Source organism: Oncorhynchus nerka, linkage group LG7 (assembly GCF_034236695.1).
Source record: "Oncorhynchus nerka isolate Pitt River linkage group LG7, Oner_Uvic_2.0, whole genome shotgun sequence".
Lineage (NCBI taxonomy): Eukaryota > Metazoa > Chordata > Actinopteri > Salmoniformes > Salmonidae > Oncorhynchus > Oncorhynchus nerka.
Window position 1 is genome coordinate 40,396,940 of NC_088402.1, and position 20,360 is coordinate 40,417,299.

General features: G+C 42.7%; 1 protein-coding gene across 2 annotated transcripts; it reads right to left on the bottom strand.

The window, feature by feature from the left end:
* Positions 1-162: 162 nt before the first annotated feature.
* LOC115131661 (CCR4-NOT transcription complex subunit 3-like) lies at positions 163-19,549 on the bottom strand. Of its 2 annotated transcripts, none has more exons than XM_029663540.2 (18): positions 19,387-19,549; positions 17,280-17,342; positions 16,617-16,684; positions 13,302-13,376; positions 12,816-12,905; positions 7,758-7,886; positions 7,246-7,341; positions 6,702-6,921; positions 5,998-6,134; positions 5,562-5,618; positions 4,480-5,407; positions 4,155-4,260; positions 3,883-4,021; positions 3,648-3,744; positions 2,922-3,123; positions 2,545-2,677; positions 2,238-2,363; positions 163-1,922 (listed from the first exon to the last, which is right to left on the bottom strand). In XM_029663540.2, the coding sequence occupies exons 2-18, from the start codon at positions 17,302-17,304 to the stop codon at positions 1,824-1,826; spliced, it is 2,727 nt and encodes a 908-aa protein (XP_029519400.1). In that variant the 5' UTR covers positions 17,305-17,342; positions 19,387-19,549; the 3' UTR covers positions 163-1,823. The 2 variants fall into 2 exon arrangements, with proteins under 2 accessions (XP_029519400.1, XP_029519399.1); XM_029663539.2 differs by having other exon boundaries at positions 5,998-6,179.
* Between the last annotated feature and the right edge of the window lie 811 nt (positions 19,550-20,360).

Genomic DNA, 20,360 nt, shown 5'->3' on the forward strand with positions numbered 1-20,360 from the left:
AGTACACCTATTGGACCAACTATGTGTATTGTAAGATAAAAGGAACTGTATTACTGTAGTAATACTGTAGCACTATTAGAACAAGTAATAATATATTATATCTGTCTGCTTTAAAATACCCCAGAAGCTTTATCAATATGATAAAAAATAAAATAAAAATACTTCTGAAAAGTAATTATTTTATTAATATTTTACAATCCTTTATTCATGGTTATGCTTCATATTTACTTAATTTTATCAGCTCCACTTTGCAAGTGTCATTGATCATGCTGTCCAGAAGACAACGGCAAACAAAAAGTAAAGGATGAAAATGACAGTCTATACAACACCCTTTCAGAGGGGGAAAGTTTCACATTTCAGCTCTGGTGGACTTCTCTTCCCTTCCGCTTGCCAAATAGGTAAAAGGTAACATTAAAAACAGCAGGCTCGTCAGTGAATGGTGCCCTGACAAGTTATTTTCATTAAAAAAAAAAAACTTTAAAAAAAAAAAATGGGTCTCACTCTTTCGGATTGAAATGCTTTCCATCTCTGAGATGACATACACAGGCAAACAAAAATGACAAATTTAAGATTGCACTCCAAACATTGGAGGATATTATTATTTTAAAAATGTAAAGCCTGAAATGAAACACATGACCATTAAAAGGGATAGAAAGCCCTATTGGGGTGGACAACAAAAATTGCCTGCGGTGTCTGTCTGATCTCTGTGGGGTTTTTGTGCTGCAATGGAGCTCCTGACCTGGTATATTTCCTCACATAATGATCCATCAAACACTTCCTGAGAAAAGGAAATATCTACCTGGAGGTTGAAGTGAATTTTGGAAGTGCAATCACAACTGATTTGTACATTATTATTATCATCAAAGTGGCGGGAACAAAAAGAATGAAGTTATTACTAGGGCGGTCGAGTTTATTGTAAAAGCCCACCTCTCGGGTTAAAACACTTGTAAACATACTCTACAGATGAGACGCTTAAGTGCTGGTGTGGTTTCTGTTGCTGTTGACCACAGCAATATAAACGTAATGCTGTAACTTGGGATAAGAATGAATGGAGGGATGGAGGAGGGCTGGGTTACCATATTTTATTATAGCAGTCTTTATGGCAGTCTGGTCAATGCTGGGTGTACCCAAGAGGAAGCTATTAGTTTAACATTAGGGTGGGCTGGTGACCATGAAGAGTCTATTCATTAGGGCCAAAACATGGAGTCACCCCAAAAAGCCCTTATTGTAACATGGAAATGCTACCGTTTCCCCTCTAGTCTTTAGCTTGTGTCTAACCCAGCAATGACCTAGGACTGCTGTGAAATGCTTTAGGCTTTGGACCCACCCCCCTCTGACCCACCATCCCCCAAGGGCTCATTTGATTGGCCTCTCGCTTCATCTTGTCACTTTTTTTTTTTTTAATTGGACTGCCATACTGCTGGGAATTAAAACAGATTTGACCAATCATCTTTGGTTCTCTCAAATGAGTGGTAGGTGAGTAAAAAAATAATAAAGGAGTGTGTTATCAACCAAACATTATATATTTATATATATATATATATAAATATATATATATAAAAATAAAAAGGGATCCAGTTCAGGTAAGAGATAAAAAGCTCCAATCTAAATCAAAACTGCCTTATGGGAAAAGAGGGAGGGGTTTATCACTGTAGGGGGTGTGGCTTCGCAGGGCAAAGAGGGAGAAGCTCCAAATGCATTATGCTCTGCTAAGACTGGCTCAGTCTGGCGTCTGCATCCGTCCCTCTTCCCAGTGTGTTGAGTTCAATCCAGGAATGTCGACGGTATTCCAACCTTCTTTTATTCTCCTCCTCTGCCTTATGTCACTGGAGGTCTCGGTCCTCAAGGTACCTGTACTCAAACGTGAATCCCTCCTTCTTCCGTTGTCCCCACTTCTCGTAGTCAAAGTAAATGTACGTCCCCTTTAAAATACATTGGAAGATGCACAGTAATGTTAGCGCACAAAAAGTAAAACAACAAATCACAGACAAACCCCCCCTAAAAAAAATTATAATAATTCTGACCAATCTTCAAAGAAAAATACATTTTAACGGAGCATGCAACGGATAACATTTAAACATTTTGCAACGGAAAATGAAAATAAGTATTTATTATTGGTCAAGTCTAAGTAATCGCTCCCAATTTTCAATCCGTTTTCTTCCGTTTGGTGTCCAATGAACACGTCCCCAGGATGCGGTCCAAGGAGTCTGCAGTGTGTGGAGGGGTGCCGAACTCACCTGCTCAAACTCATCTGTGATGGTCTTGGGCTCCTCGTGCCTCTGGAACCACATCATGTACTTAGTGTGGAACCGCCACGACTGCTTCTTCAAGGCCTTGGCTGCCAGATACTGGGCCTTGGTGCCCTGCGGAGAGAACCCAGAAGGGAATCTGTTACTATTATGTGCACAATCATATCCATGACATGACATGGCTTGGCCTGAAGATTGAAAAGACGCAGACCGCCATCTTCAAAAGTAAAACCATAGAAATGATCAGCGTCTCAGTCAAGCTTGTTTTGTCAAACGCACACACACACACACACACCTCTAGGTAGTAGAAGATGAAGAACAGTGTCTCCGTGGACAGTCTCTGGTAGAACTCTACAGAGTCGGAGTGTGGGGGTGGCACCTGGTGGTGGAAAGGCAGGGTGGGACATGGGTTCCTCATCAGGTACTGCCTGGAAGACCAAAACAGTCACAATAAGGGATAAATACACGGAGTAATGCTGAGGAAAAATCTACACGCCTTTAGTCTCAAAAGCAACAATAAAGAAATGACCCAAATGTAGACCTGGGGTGAATCTCAAAAGTATTTTCCTTGATACCTCATGTCCTCTCGCTTTGCCAAAAATGTGAGAGGGAAGCAAGAAGACTTGAGATTCAACCCTGGAGACCTTTTTCAGATTGCGGCTCGGTTCGTACCTGATCCTCTCCGAGTCGGAGGGGTGGGGCATGTGCGTCCATGCCGATTCCTGCATGGCCTGCTGGTACAGCTGGTCTTTGGACAGGGGCACAGGCCCGAGTGGGCACACGCCCAGCGATGGGGGGATGCTGACCTCTGAAAGCGAGGGCTGCTGGGGGGCTGAGGGAGGCCCCGGGGGCAATGTAGTGCTGGGGAAAATGTCTGAAGCCACAGAGAGAAAAAAAAAATAGTAATAAAAAAGGAGTCTGGTGTGAAAGCCCCCCCCAAAAGTAGCTTTATTGTCACATACACCGGAATAGACTATGGGAGGCACACAGTACTACATGGAACTCTATTCCACAACAAGTAACACATGCAAGCAGTAGAATCAGATTTTCTTTTTTAAACATCTTATGGAACCGCAGGGATTGCGAAGAGAGACACAGGCACACGCATACACACACGATAACATACACACACACACACATGATAACATACACACACACACACACACAAAGGATTTTTTGTTGAAGATATGTGGTAGTAGAGTAGTGGCCTGAGGGCACTCAATGTGTTGTGAAATGTATTGTAGAGTTTTTTAAATTGTATATAACACTGCCTTGATTTTGCTGGACACCAGAAAGTCAGCAGTTAATGGGGATCTATACCAAATGCAAACTGGTCTCATTCCAAGACTGATCCCCCACGGCCCAATTTTGAGCCTTCACATCCTGTCGGTTGCTTACCTGTGGTGAGGTGCAGAGGAAGCATCTCTCCCTCCATTCCTGAGCCCAGTGCCGCTCGTTCTGCCATAGACTTTAGAGTGCTCAGAGGCTCCTGGGGCTGAAAGAGAGGAAAGAGGTTAAACTGACTGGGTGAGAGATCAGGAAATCTGGCTTCAGGTTGAGTCCCAAGAAGATCTCCCTGTAATGGCTCAGGGCAGGGCAATTACTACATGAAGCTACCTGTGTTTTTCCTCACCTTGCTTTCAGAGGTCTGTGTGTAGGAGAGTGGCCCGTTGAGCATACCGCTGCCTGGAAGTTTACTCTCGCTGTAGGAGGGTGAGGGAGAGCTGGTGGGAAGAATCATGGGCCCTAAGAGGCTGGGGCCACTGTCTTTACTGGGAGGGTGGGAGAGAGGAGAGACATTGGTTGATGTGCTTTTACGTTTGACTAATTCTGACCATACACATTGTACAGTGAGAGTCACAATCCAAGACACTATAGGACATTTCCCTATTATATTAGACTCACGGCTGATTGGTGGTGGAGGTCAAAGACGAGGGTTGGCTGCTTTGTAATTGGCTGGCACTATTGAGGGCGGAATCGGGTGTGCTGTCTGCTACTACAGCACTGTAACCTGGGACAGAGGAGATTGAGAGGGAGGCTTACAAACTGAATCAGAACACTGATAATACATAGATAGATGATATACATATGGTTTGCTCTACCTTATCTGTACAACCCAACGCTGGGTTGAACAACTACTACGGAAAACAAAACAAAATACCCAAATAAGGGCATGGATGGATACAACCAATCAACAACACAATATAAGTGGATAGTAATTCAAGCTTACTAGTGCTACCATTCTGCTTCTGTCCACTGGGTGGCCTTGTGATCGCCGTGCTTGGCACGCCTGAACCAGAGTTCCCTCCAATGCTTCCTATGGCTCCCAGGCTGCTTCCAGGGGACAGGCCTCCTATTGGACTGGAGGCCACCAGGGGAGGGCCCTGGACCGCCAACTGCCCTGAGCCAAGGCCGCTTAGGCTGAGGATCCCACCGCTGACACCAATTGCACAGGGCGCAGAGCCCAACAGGCCCGTGGATCTATCGCTGACAGTGTTCCCGCCCATCGGTCCCACTGTGCCGGAGTTAGGGCTGCTACTGCTGACGCTTTTCCCTGCTAGGGGGCTTCCGATGGTTCCGGAGCCTGCTGCTGCCGTGGCGTAGGGGGCCGAAGTTGAGCCCGCCAGGAGCCCGGCCATGGTGTTTAGGGATGCTGGCATCCCCGACAAGCCAAGGCCGGACATCTGGCTGACGGCCGGTGACCCCGTAATGCCGCCTTTACCAAGGCCCAAGCCCAACCCAAGCCCCAAGCTGGAGGACGGTGACGGCCTTGACGGAGCATGCAACTGGGTGTTGGGCGTGAGTGGGGGGAGGGTTGTGCTAGAGTTGGCGGGTGAGGAAGCGGAGGGGCTGGGGAGGAGGAGGTTGTTCGAAGGGTTGGAGTTGGAGGGGGCGTTGGAGGAGATGACTGAGTTTCTGGCCTGCTGGGTATGGTAATGCTGCTGCAGTTGGGTAGCGTCTCTGTAGCTGCCAGAGTTGGAGAGGAGACCTCCCATGTTGCCCAGGAGGCTGTTGCCCCCAGTGACAGGCAGGCCAACCCCGGCAATGGTCGCCAGCGAGGATGAGGAGGCTCCCGAGGAGGCAGAGGATGAAGAGGAAGAGGATGAAGAGGAGGAGGAGGACAACGACGAAGAAGGGTTGCCGTTCTTGATAGGCGACTGAAATTGTATAAAAGGCATTACTTCAAAATCACTCCTGGTGCAGCACAGCTGAAAATATATAGATGGGAAGTTGTGACATTTGTAAGACCATAGACCCAAATCAATGCAAGTGACTCATACACAGCACTGTTAACATTGGAATTCATCACACCTGACCGACTTCACTGTCTGTCGAACGTCCCCTTTTCTTGTCATCTTCAGAGTTCTCCTGAGGGGGAAAAAAAAAAAAGAAATACCTCCTATAAGCACTCAGTCACGACCATCTGTTCTAATTCAACGCAACACATGTTGTATCACATGCAAACCCTATGTTTTGTACCAAAATCCATACAAGTGCTGTTCATATTAAGGCTCAACACAAACGTCAACATCATAATCCTCTCGCTTTCATCCTCGTTGCTCCAAACCCCCTCTGATCTGAGAGCGAGGGACCACTAAGCACCCACTCCAACCCAGGAACATTCAACATTCACAAGACCTAATTACAGAATGAGAGTGGGTGGCTCTAAAGGATGGGAGAGCAAGTAGAGGGGATACAATGGAGGCTGTAGAGTGAGAAGTAGCGGGGCGGGGGGGCGTTCCCTCACCGTAGTGTAAGTTGCGGACGAGGGAGGGATGGGCGAGGAGGAAGTGGTGGAGGTAGGCGTGCCGCTGGAGATCTGATGGAAGAGATCGTCGTCCAGGAGCGATTGGCCCGGCGGGGACGTGGCCACCAGCGACCCGGCTAGAGAGACAAGAGATGGATGGGGGGAGACAGAGGGAGAGGTAGCTACATAAAAACAAAAAGTTGCATATGGAAAAAGTTAAGTGGGCAGTTATACAGAGACAACAGGAACAGAAATGATAGAATTTACAGCATTGTAATAACCAAGCTATGCAGACAATTACATTGATAGAAGCCACAATCACCAATATCAACGCTGATCTATGCACAGTTTTTTAAATTTTATAACCAAGCTATCATCCATTTGAGGCTATACATACTCCACATGCGGTCTAAGATATGCAGTACAAATGCAATATTCAGGAATAAACACACAAGTAGTGATGTCTCGACACAGTATCGATACTTCCGATACTCCATGGTTCTTTAAGGACCGGCTTAAGGGAAAACAATGTGTGCCATAGTGTGGGAAATAAACAAATGTTGGAACTTTGGGTGACCGTTTCCAACGTCAGGATTGTTTCCTCAGGAAATTCAGCCTGCTTCATGTTGTGTTTTCCATTGCCGTGATACTATGTCGTATCGATACTGCGTATCGCGACAACACCACGATGAAGCAGCACTTACGGAGCTCCTCCAGATCCAGGTCGTCGTAGAGGAACTCGTTCTCCTCGAAGTCGGGGTCCTGCGACGAGTCCATGTAGTACTCCACGTCGTCCTTGATCTTGCGGATGGAGTCCACCGGCAAGGTGTCGTTGTCCAGCATGCGCAGGATGGTCTCCAGCATCCGGATGTGGTACCGGTGCTTCTCGATGAAGCGCTTCAGCTCTTCGATGCGGTCCTGTTTCTATAGCAGAGATGCGCGTGTAAGTTGATGCTTAAAGCTCACTGTATGTTCGGGCTAACAATCTCAAATGTGCTATATGTGTAGAGGCATGAAAGTGGAACACACAGATGGTAAAGTAGATGGTACCTACTTTACATTTTGGTGCATTTGGGTAATGCAGCGTGCCGAGAAAATAAAGAGAGACATACAGGATAAGAGATGAATTTAAGAGTTAGAATGACAGCATCTGAAGAGAAAAGATTCAAGTAGTACGGAAGGAAACAGGGAGAGAAGGAGGAAGATATGGAGAAGATAGCCATATGGCGTGGCAAAAAGACAATTGACCTCTTTGTCGCCCTTCTTCTTTCGAGTCTGGACTGAGAGGGACTCCACTTCGCTCTCAAACTGGTCCACCTGCATGTTCAGAGTGTCTATTGTATTCTGATGGGCGACAGGGGAGAGACACAGAGGTCATTCATGATTTACACCAACACAACAGCCATAATCACACCACAACCACAAACTGTGTGGACCACACCTCATAAAAACCTATTTCATAGGGGAAACTGGACGATACCAGTATTGCGATACTCGTTAGTACCGTGGCAAGGAAACAAAACACGAAGCAGATTTAACGCGAAGCAGATTTCCATGGAAGAAAAATGTGCAATACTGGTATCGTCCCAGCCCTAGAAACTATGCAGTAAAACAAAACAATCTACTTTGAAAGGCCTAGCATGCATGATGAAATCTCTAAGTCATTATTGTCACGTCATCAGGCCACATTATTGAAATGTGCTCATGTGTGAAACAAATTCCCTTTGGGGTAAAGGTTTTCAATCAAAAGTACTGCTCACCGTTAGCCAATTGCCGACCTCCTCTTTCTCCCTTTGGGCCGGGTCCACCTTCTGTGCCAGGCCCAGCCCCTCCTTCGAGTACGCCTTTGTCTTGGTCTCTCGCTCCACGATCTTGAACCGCTCCATTTGCTAAAGGGGGAGAGAGCAGGAATTGGTTTATAAATCCCTACAGGTGACAGGTTTTCTTTTGACCATATGCTAGCTATGCCAGAGCCAAAAACGCTTGGCTTGTGAAATGCTCATGTCAAATCATTGGACTAGTTGGCAATCAATGAAGGGTCATATAAGGGCATTAGGACGCGCCATAGCAAAACATTTCAAAAATGTTTTTCAACGGTAAACGAAAGGGAGTGTTTTTTTTTAATTGGTCAAGTTCAGATAATACCTCACCGTTTCAGACCTACTGAGCATGTACCTGTTGGGTACTGTTGGTGGAGATTGAGACAGAGTCCTCACCAATTAAAGCCATCCAATATAACAGTTCAGGATGACTGTGGCAGGTGTACACATCCCCCAATCAGGCCAGTGATTACTTGTTGCAGGAATTTAATTCCTCTGTTTTAATTCCCAATTAAAATTAAACACTCTGTCCATTCATAAGAATTTGTATTTTATAGAAATGGACAGAGCCCGGTCTTAAAGTCAAATAGCAGCCTTTATTCACGAGAGTACTGAACACGATACAGTTTACCACAGGTTATAAACTGAAAATGACGTCATTAGTTCCAGTACCAACCCGTCTCTTCTCCCACCCTGGTACAAAGGCAGTATCTCAAGCCTTCCCACATCGTCTCCCTACCAATTTAATATAATTTATGAGCCAAGGTCTTCTTGTGTAGATAAGCATTCTAGCCAGTCTGAAGATTTAGTTCATTCATTTCTACCAAGGAACAGACCGTCATTGTTCTAATCCTTGATTATATTTACACACATTATATTCGGTACTAGGATTAAGAAAGAAAATTCATACATATGCAGTAACATAATAGTATTCTGATTAGTACATATACAGTAACATAATAGTATTCTGATTAGTACATCCTGATTGAAATGTATACATAATTAGTCATTATAGATAAAAAATTCCCTTAACATTACTAAGTTGAGACACCTGTGTGTGCTTCCTTGACTAGTAACGCTGTCTACGCTCTCCTAGGTGTTCTCAGTAGAGGTTCCACAACCTCTGACTTCCACACGCAACAGAGTTCACTGAGATTTTGATGCATGCCAGATTGATGCTTGATCCAAAAATGTGGTCAGTGGTTCCCTATGGAGGGTGTGACGCAATCGCGGAGCCTCTAGAGGCATGCAGAGACCAAATTGAGCTCCGTACCGCATCACCGTGCACCTCCCGAATTAATTAACAATGCGGAGGGCTCCGTATAGCTCCGCATTGACAGGATTGGTTGACGGTCCGAGGGGGACGGTCGGTCCTATATAAACACAAACTCACTTCCTTGACAACAGCTCTGCTCCGTGAAGCGCAAGAAGTATGAATGCCCTGACTTCTGCAGAGGCCTTATCCCTGCGAATGCTGTACGGCCAATACAGATGTCGGATTGATTATGCAGCGCCTTTTTTTAAAAACGCGCAACACTGTTTCAATGCATTGCCCTAGAAGTCAGCTGCCACTGTAAGAGTAGTAATATGCGTCGTCCCCACGAGCGTCCCAGCAGCACCTTTGTACATAACATTGTAGGTCCCCCTGTGTTAATCTGTTAACGGCATAACAAGAAGCTAAATTAAAGCCCCGGCATGAAGCCTGTGAATGCTTAGCAGAGCGGTGAGTATATGCTAAATGCTTGTCGTTGCTGATGTGGCTAATTGTTCTCCTGAGAGGGGGGTCCTGGTTGTGGATGGAGTCTCCGCTGGGGGTTTTATTCCGCCTCCGCACTGGAGTGGACTGCTGAATCCTTGATCAGGGTAGGGCTCTGCAGACCTGAAACCTTTAGATTGCGTCCCCAATTATACCCTATTGCCATTTGGGACACAGCCAAAGTGGCAAGCTGCCAGGTGTCGCCAAATTATCTTAAGTTCCTAGGACCCTACCTCAATACTACAATACCTATCTCAAATAGTGTGGGACGAACAAGACAGTCAGTCTTCAATAAGTGCTATGGAGCAACTTCCTTTGTTCATCATATCTGCGGACCATACATTGGGCTACGGCGATGCCGCCGTTTTCACTAACAGTGATCAGTTTAGTTTTCCTCCCTTGTTAAAGCAACGCAGATATTGTCTGAGTCTAGACGTTGAGCGCCAGCCTGGGGGGGCAGCAAAAAAAAGGAAGCACATTATGATTCGATGCATTTCCATCAAAGGACCCATGAGCACCAACGTGAAATGCATAGCAGGGTTGGAGTCAATTCAGGAAGTACACTGAAATTCCAATTCCAATTCTCTTCAATACTTTTCAATTAGGAACATTTCAAATTGCAATTGTGTTAACTTTCCGAATTGACTGGAATTTAAATTAAATTGACCCCAACCCCGTATAAGAGCATGTCAAATGAAAGCCAAGAGTCTATATTTTGGGGCAAATGAAGGCATAGATACATTTGAACCATTTTCCAAGGCTTTGATTTCTGGATAAACAGATTGAAAAAGGGATCTTAGAAAACATCTATCAGAAAGTCTTAAAAGGTATTAGAAATGATAACACAATGTTGAAGTAAAGACCCTTGCCAACTAATATCAACACTTGTTAGCCTTCTGTAAGTTTAAGAAATATTGCCTGGTGCCTTGTAATTCAGTTACCAAAAACTCACATTTCTTTAAGATATTTTCTAATATTCCCCTCCCACGAGGGAGGATAATGAAAGTTCACAGAAGTAACAAGTAATGGTAGACCTACCAATTATTAGTTATAGTGATTTTACTGATATCAGTTATTTCTGAATTAAGTGGTTAAAACTTGGTAACGGAATTACCCCAAAATCAGTAACGGAATTCTTATGTTCAGCTCATAACAGTTTTCTTTGTCTTTCTGTTTGGTGGTCAAACCAAGAGTTTTAAAACAGTCTAACTCTGGACAACTCCTCACCCTCTCTCACTCTACAGCTTAAAGTCACCTCTCCCAGCTCTTACTGACACCTACCCATGAGCCCCCTCTTTCCATTTACTTTAACCAGAATCCTCACCCACTGAGCACCTACCAACACCGGGTGTCTATGGGCATTAAAAAGTAGTGTTTGAAATTTGTTCGCGCCCAGGCTCTGTCGCAGCCGGCCGCGACCGGGAGGTCCGTGGAGCGACACACAATTGGCCTAGCGTCGTCTGGGTTAGGGAGGGTTTGGCCGGTAGGGATATCCTTGTCTCATCGCGCACTAGCGACTCCTGTGGCGGGCCGGGCGCAGTGCATGCTAACCAGGTGCACAGTGTTTCCTCCGACATATTGGTGCGGCTGGCTTCCGGGTAGAATGCACGCTGTGCTAAGAAGCAGTGCGGCTTGGTTGGGTTGTGTTGTGTTTCGGAGGACGCATGGCTTTCGACCTTCGTCTCTCTCGAGCCCGTAGGGGAGTTGTAGCGATGAGACAAGATAGTAACTACTAACAATTGGATATCACGAAATTGGGGAGAAAAGGGGGAACTTTTTTTTTTTTTTACTAAAAAAAAAAGTAGTTGAAATTTGATCAGTCCACCCTGGCCTTGACGTCTACAGACGGACCGGACCGGGCCAAATCTGAACATATCAAAGACGCATGTTTTACAAGTTCGGACAGTATAGTACAGCGAGCACAGTACAATAAATACAGTAAAGAAAAGTAGTGTACAGTAGATTGTACTGAACTCTTCTCTACTGCACTGTGCTCTGCTGCAATGTCCAAACTTGCGAAACATGAGAATATCCATAATTATGCATTTCCGTGTCGTACAGATATGGGACCTATGATGTAATTCCATTGCCGGGTGTAAAGCCATTTCACTTACTGTAGTTCAATAACAAGATACTATGCCATAGCGGACACTCCATTCTTTCTGCAGACATATTTGAATCTTAATTCGGAGCAGATATGAATTTTTAGAAGAATTGGTCGCATAAAAACCTGAGATTTTAACCGTGAATCCATAATCAAAGTTTGCATGTTGACTCTTCTTCCACTAAATTAGTTTATGTACATTTTTCTGTGGAATATGTGCAAAGTAGTCCTTGTGCATAGAGGTGTATGCTTTGTTAAACTTGGAAATCAATGGTTTTTGCTTGGCATACATTTTAAGTGGGAAAAAAACTGAGTCAAAGTGCAATTTCATTATGTTGAATTGCGCCTTAGCTAAGAACAGTGCCACAGGTGTGAAAAGCAGATGATTAAAGAACTGCAGTAGACTCAATATAGACCAGGGGTCTGCAGCAGGCGGTTATGGCCCGCGAGTGATATTTATCTGGCCCTGCAAAGCAAAAATGTTGTTACCGGTACATTAACTAAATCTGTATTCCCCCCAAAAAAGATATGTGATCATGTCGCAAGGTATGAAATTATTGTTATTTTAAAATATTTTGGGGCATAGTTGTGGTCAATTTTCAATGTACAAATTATGCCCCCCCCCCCCCCCTCCGACCAAACGCCCCAACAAAAATCCCCCGGCTGAATCTAGTTGCCTACACCTGATTTAAACCTTACTGCTAACAGATAATGGTATTCACAATGAACATGGCTTTGACATGAATACTAACAAAGATAATATTAGCAAAAGTCACCACTGTTTGTTTCTGCATTTGTATTGGCCAACACCACAATAAAAAAGTTGCATCTTGATATCCAAGTGTCTTTTTCACCATTATCCCATGTATTTTTGGCTTGGTAGCACCACGTTTCAGATCAACTAAAACCACACAGATGCTCACACTTAGATACGAGACCCTCGATAAAAAACCCTATTAAGACCCATAGGCTAAGATGACACATCCATCTCATTGTGTTAGCAGGTGCTGTTGTTGAAGCAGGTGCTGTTGTCTGAATAACCTCAGTGCACTGTGGCTTGGTAAGCCCTGCTAACCACAGGTGTTTATACAAATTGTTTCTTCACTATGTGGCTAATGAACATGTCCCACACACTCACCGTCTCAATCAGTTTGCGATTCTCCACTAGCTGCCTTTTGTCTTTAATCTCGTTGGAGGCCACCCACGTCTTGATCTGGTCTCGAAGACGCTGGGGGATGAAGGTGAAGGAGAGGAACAAACAGAGAAAGAAAAATAAGTTCTCTTAGTGAAGGCATGCGGTGGCTTGCCCTGAAGTCAAGTATGGTTGACACGCACACACGTAAGCAAGCTTGGCTTGGGGTAGGATATGTCCACATGGTAACACATGGCCAAGTTAAAAAACCAAACAAAAATGCACACACAGACACTTTCACTTGGTTTTAAGGATAGCTGACCCTATTTAATCATCAGCACATAGATGCCCTCTCGCACGTGAACACACACCCCTACCTGTGGTCAGGCGTAACCATATAACACTGGTAAACAAACATTTGAGGAACATCCCAAAACCATGTGCCCTCAAGCCACATAACAGTTAAGAGTCATAGGGTTGTCGGTGTCCCACCTGTAGTTTTTTAATCTCTTTCTTGAGGTCTGCTTCATACTTCTCCTTCTGGTTAGCGTTGGCTGCATTGTGAAGCTGTGTTTTGGGAGGGGTACAGTCATAGAGTACACTCAGACAATCAGTATCTTTTCCCAAACATGTTTCATATAGTCTTTGTAAACAAAGTAAACCATGTAGCCTATAGCTTCAAAATGTGTCTAAAACTAGCGTATCATGGACTGTCAGTCCTAGCAACCATAGCTCAGCCTCCAACCTAGAAATTGGAGTGACATTCATTCCCTCCAGTCCCATCCCTCAACTTTCCACCAAACCAAGTGCAAATGGGCCGAAACGCAAACTCGGGAGTGTGCCTTTAAACCTTGTTCTTCTTTGGCTATACAGAACACACTAACAATAGGTCTCCTCTCTATCCCCACGGCCGTGAATAGGAAAGGCTACAACCCCACCAAACAAATGCGGCATCGAAGACCCCTGCATATACAACGGATGTTAAACGTTAATCATTTGGTGGAGCTTTCTAAGGTCAGCACAAAACGTTCCAACAACCGACGTGTCAGGGTGGTAGCACTTAACATGCATACAGTGCCTTCAGAAAGTATTCACACCCCTAGACTTTTTCCACATTTTGTTGTGCTACAGCGTGAATTTAAAAAAGGATTAAAATTGGCCTACACACAATACCCCATAATTTTTTTAACAAATTAATTCAAAATGAAAAGCTGAAATGTCTTGCGTCAATAAGTATCCTTTGTTGTGGCAAGCCTAAATAAGTTCAGGAGTAAAAATGTGCTTAACAAGTCACAATAGGTTGCATGGACTTACTTTGTGTGCAATAATAGTGTTTGACATGATTTTTTGAATGACTACCTCATCTCTGTACCCCACACATACAGATCATTGTAAGGTCCCTCAGTCAAGTACTGAATTTCAAGCACAAACCTCAGAGGTTTTCCAATGCCTCGCAAATTAGGGCATCTATTGAAAGATGGGTAAGGGGGAAAAAGCAGATATTGAATATCCCTTTGAGAATGGTGAAGGTAATACACCTCGGATGGTGTATCAATACACCTAGTCACTACAAAAGATACAGGCGTCCTTCCTAACTCGTTTTCCGTAGAGGAAGAAAGCCGCTCAGGGACTTCACCATGTGGCCAATGGTGACTTTAAAACAGTCAGTTTAATGGCTGTGAGAAAACTGAGGATGGATCAAGAACATTGTAGTTACTCCACAACACTAACCTAATAGACAGAGTGAAAAGGAAGCCTGTACAGAATATTTTCTTCTCCAAAACATGCATCTTGTTTGCAACAAGCCACTAAAGTAATAATGCAAAAAATGTGTAAAGCAATTAACTTTTGGTCCTGAATACAAAGTGTTATGTTTGGGATAAATACAACACATTACCGAGTACCACTCTCTATATTTTTAAGCCTAGTGGTGGCTGCATCACGTTATGGGTATGCTTGTAATCATTAAGGACTGGGGAGTTTCAGGATAAAAAAAGAAAAGGAATGGTGAGAAGCACAAGCAAAATTCTAGAGGAAAACATACAGTTGAAGTCAGAAGTTTACATACACCTTAGCCAAATACATTTAAATTCAGTTATTCACAATTCCTGACATTTAGTCTTAGTAAAAAATCCCTGTCTTAGGTCAGTTAAGATCACCACTTTATTTTAAGAATGTGAAATGTCAGAATAATAGTAGAGTGATTTATTTCAGCTTTTATTTCTTTCATCACATTCCCAGTGAGTCAGAAGTTTACATGCACTCAATTAGTATTTGGTAGCATTGTCTTTAAATTGTTTAACTTACTGTCAAACGTTTCGGGTAGCCTTGCACAAACCTCCCACAATAAGTTGGGGGAATTTTAGCCCATTCCTCCTGACAGAGCTGGTGTTACAGAGTCAGGTTTGTAGGCAAGCATCCCCTTTTTCCTCCAAACATAACGATGGTCATTGTGGACAAACAGTTCTATTTTTGTTTCATCAGACCAGAGGACATTTCTTCAAAAAGTACAATCTTTGTCTCCATGTGCAGTTGAAAACCGTAGTCTGGCATTTTTATGGCGGTTTTGGAGCAGTGGCTTCTTCCTTGCTGAGAGGCCTTTCAGGTTATGTCGATATAGGACTCTTTTTACTGTGGATATAGATACTTTTGTACCCGTTTCCTCCAGCATCTTCACAAGGTCCTTTGCTGTTGTCCTGGGATTGATTTGCACTTTTCACACCAAAGTACATTCATCTCTAGGAGACAGAACGAGTCTCCTTCCTGAGCGATATGGCGGCTGCGTGGTCCCATGGTGTTTATAAATGCATACTATTGTTTCTACAGATTAACGTGGTACCTTCAGGCGTTTGGAAATTTCTCCCAAGGATGAACCAGACTTGTGGAGGTCTACAACTTTTTTGGCTGATTTCTTTTGCACTAAGTTTGAAGGTAGGCCTTGAAATACATCCACAGGTACACCTCTGATTGACTCAGGCACCTTGACATAATTTGACAGAAGCTTCTAAAGCCATGACATCATTTTCTGGAATTTTCCAAGCCATTTAAAGGCACAGTCAATTTAGTGTATGTAAACTTCTGACCCACTGGAATTATGATACAGTGAATTATAAGTGAAATAATCTGTCTGTAAACAATTGTTGGAAAATTACTTGTGTCATGCACAAAGTAATGTCCTAACCGACTTGCCAAAACTATAGTTTGTTAACAAGAAATTTGTGGAGTGGTTGAAAAACAAGTTTTAATGACTCCAACGTAAGTGTATGTAAACTTCCGACTTCAACTGTAGGTCAGTCTGCTTTCCACCAGACACTGAGATGAATTCACCTTTCAGCAAGACAATAACCTAAAACACAGGGCCAAATTTACACTGGAGTCGCTTACCAAGAAGACAGTGACTGTTCCGGAGTGGGCGAGTTACAGCATTTACTTAAATCTATGGCAAGACCCGAAAATGGTTGTCTAGCGATGATCAACAACCGATTTGACAGAGCTTGAAGAATTTTTTAAATAATAAAATGGGCAAATGTTGCACAATCTAGGTGTGGAAAGCTCTTAAGAGACTTACCCAGAAATACTCACAGCTGTAATCACTGCCAAAGGTGCTTCTACAAAGTATTGACTAAGGGGTGTGAATACTTATGTAAATGTATATTTCTGCATTTCATTTGAAATAAATGTGCAAATAAAACACGTTTTCACTTTGCCATTATGGGGTATTGTGTGTAGACAGGGTGAGAAAGAAACCTACATTTAATCCATTTTGAGTTCAGGCTGGATGAACCCACCACCCTCCCTGCATGTTACCTTTTGCCAAATGTCTTCAAACTGTTCCACGCCTTCCGTTACTTTTTTCAAACATCGATCTATTTCACCTGGGGAAGGGCATAGAATAACAGGGAGGTTTGGGAAAGAGCCGTGGTTTTAAAAAATAATAATAATCCTTCAACACGCATCACATCAGGATGAATAATGTAAAGTCAAAATGCGGAGCTCTCCCTTTCCCCCATAAGCAGCACTGCTTTTACAACTGTGGCTGGCAAGCCTTATCAAAGATACATGCAGTAAAACCTAAATGTGTCACCACAAACCTGTTTAAAAATGAAACACCACAGGCACTGGCAACTGGGTTCGGTATACAGTCTTAATTTAAGAAGGTTGTCTCTACAGACTAAGTCTGACTTTGGCCTTGTGCAGCCTTGCTCCTAAATGTTGCTTCAGGCTTCTTATTTTTGGTATCACAGGTCACAACCCTTTTCAGTATTAAGAGTGCAGCACTTTTCCTATTGCGATCACATCCGTGCAGGACCATTTGACAATCTCTACATCATGTATGGATAGAGAAATTAAAGTGACATTTCATCTGTTGGATAGACATGCTTCATAGAGAAAAGGGAGGGAATATAGTGATGGACTGGGTGGTGGATCATTGGCAGGGGTACCATCTGGTCAACCATTTGGTAACCTCACCTTGAAGTTTCCTTTTATCAGCCATGACTGTTGACTAGGATGCTGTCTTCATGCCTTCTTTCACTGTAGAGAAAAATAACAGGTGTGATAACCGTAATCTCCGGCAACCTTTTTACGCTACATTACTTTTTCATAGCATTTTAGCTTGGCAGCCAAGTTCAGTGAAGTCAGCAGTGTGAAATCCTGGGTTGTATTCATTACAGCACAGGCACATCATAGCAAAACGTTTAGCAAACAGAAAATGAAAACAAGAGTTTGTTATTGGACAAGTTCAGGTAGTTGCTGCCTGTTTCTCACAGCTTGATGTGATGAAGATGTATCGTGAGAGCATGCACGGTGCAGGTACATGGTTTTCACATTAAGCTACCACTTCAAAAGTGCCAGCATGCAAAAAAAAGTTTGGATTCATTTCTAAATGGTACACTTTCATCTCAAGTTAATTACATTAAAAAGCATTTTGAACGAGACATACTCAACTCTCTAATTTACTACCCTGGAGGCATCACCATTACATTAGTTAAATACTTAAATAAAGGTAGGTTAAATAAATCAAAAATACATTGTATCATAAAGTGTCTTGTAGTTATTAAGGAGTAGTGGATAGATAGACCATAGTTGACAGTCTGACTTCTTGACCTCTCACACACAGTCAATTCCTGGTAGAATGGTGCATGTAATTGGTTTTAGACATGGTTCATTTAACAAGGCATTTCTGACCATTCCGGGAATGACTTTAAGGGGGGCATCACAGAAACATTGATATTTAAAGTACTGTAAAGAACTAGCATGTAGTTTTGAATTTAAAAACTCAATGTCTCAACATAAATAAACATTGACCATGTTTCTTGAGGAAATGTCAGTGGTGTAAAGTACATCAGTAAACATACTTTCAAGTACTTACTTAAGTCTTTTTGTGGTATCTGTACTTCACTATTTATATTTTTGACAATTTTTACTTTTACTTCACTACATTCCTAAAGAAAAGTATTTACTTTTTACTCCATACATTATCCCTGACACCCAAAAGTACTCGTTTTGAATGCTTAGCAGGACAGGAAAATGGTCTAATTCACACACTTGTCAAGAGAACATCCCTGGTCAACCCTACTGCCTCTGATCTGGCACTCACTAAACACATGCTTAATTTGTAAAGGATGAGCCCCTGGCTATCTGTAAATACAAAAATCGAAAATGTGTTCATCTGTACTTCTACATTTACTTTTGATACTTAAGTATATTCAAAACCAAATACTCTTGAGACTTTTACTCAAGCAGTATTTTACTGGGTGACTCAACTTTGAGTCATTTTGTATTAAGGTATCTTTATTTTTACTCAAGTATTACAATTGGGTACTTTTTCCACCACTGGAAAATGTTAACTAAAATGTTAGCTGAAGTATTTTTTCTGTCAATTAATACTATAATACAAGAGTAAATATCACAAGCGGCAGTAGATTGCAGCTAACTGATGTCGCTTGCTAGCCTGCCTACATGAAAACTTGAAACATTGTAGCCACTGAGTGACGCCTGGTCTGGATAATTTCACATTGACTGTTCACGTGAATTCAACAATGTAACGCGCATGGTAGGTTACTTCGTTGAGCGTCACTTGATATTTTTTGTGACAATTTTTCACGTCATTTTACCATCACCTCAGCCAGTGAGTTTTGACCATGTATTTACCAAATGTTTTTACCGACGCTAGACTTTCTCAACAGATCCAGTAAGCCAGCTAGACTAGTCTCCATATCTGGCTTGGGGGCAACGATCGATTTTTAAAAAGTGAGCAGTAATAAAGAAACATTAAATGTTTACAAGCAACATAGCTAATGACTTTATAAGCTGTTTCTATTTGTCAGAGACAAGCAAACAAGTATACCACTTCAACACCTGAGTAACAAGAACTTGTCGGCTACAGATGTGCCGTGAATTATAGCAAAATGTATGCATTTCCATGGAAAATATCAGGCGAACCCATGTCAATTTGGCTCTGCAGCTGATAAACAGCTAGTGGATATCCACCAGCTAAGATATTAGTGAGACACATTGGAAGGGAGAAGATAATGGCACATATAACTAGATCTGTTTTAGCGTACAATTTATTTACCTGGTTTTTCCGATTTATCTTTTCTGTTCTTAGTTGACGCCACTCTTTTAAATCGTATTTGCCTACGTCCTCACGCTATTTTTCTAAATTATATTAATTATTTTCGCCAAACAATCACTCCGCACATCCAAGATGGCTACCAGGAACACCTCCTCTACGGTTGCCCTGATGGCCTGGAGGCCCGCCTTCCTTGCAAGCTATTCGATCCTCACCCTCATTCTACGCCTTCCACTGGCTAGACTGCCTGTCACTCTGGAGTCTGGAGGGACAGGTTTCCCACTTCCGCACAAGTCGCACTATGATTGGTTAACTTTGAAAGGTGAAAGGTAAACATGAGTTCTTAGAACACCTCACCCCCTTCATGTTTTGGTTCCTGTCCCTAACCACTGACACTGGCCAGAAAATGTCAAGAAAACAACATGATAGTCAACTGAGCTGACAGAAAATCTATTGATAATATGAGCTGTAATAGTCCAAGTGTAGACTGCCATGTATATTATTAATTGCAGTGCAATATGAAATGCTGTCTTTCATTAATCAAATGGCCTACATTGTTAAAACTGCATTATTGGTTAAGGGCTTGTAAGTAAGCATTTCACTGTAAGGTCCTCACCTGTTGTATTCGGCGCATGTGACAAATACATTTGACTGAAATAAGATGTTGCCATCAATCTAAAGTTAAATATTTTTTTACCTTTATTTAACTAGGCAAGTCAAGTAAAAATTATTATTTACAATATATAAACACCGAACAAAAATATAAATGCAACATGCAACAATTTCAAAGATTTTACTGAGTTAGTTCATTTAAGGAAATCAGTCAATTGAAATAAATTCATTAGGCCCTAATCTATGGATTTCACATCACTGAGAATAAGGATATGCATCTGTTGGTCACAGATACCTTAAAAAAAAGGTAGGGGCGTGGATCAGAAAACCAGTCAGTATCTACCATATGCCTCATTCAGCGTGAC

Coding starts and splice junctions, on each gene's coding strand:
- LOC115131661 (XM_029663539.2), bottom strand. CDS start 17,304: ATGGCTGATAAAAGGAAACTTCAAG. Junction 6,922..7,245: donor AGAAGAAGGGCGACAAAGAG/GTCAATTGTCTT, acceptor TCTCTGCTATAG/AAACAGGACCGCATCGAAGA. Junction 4,261..4,479: donor GAAGCAGAATGGTAGCACTA/GTAAGCTTGAAT, acceptor CCTCTGTCCCAG/GTTACAGTGCTGTAGTAGCA.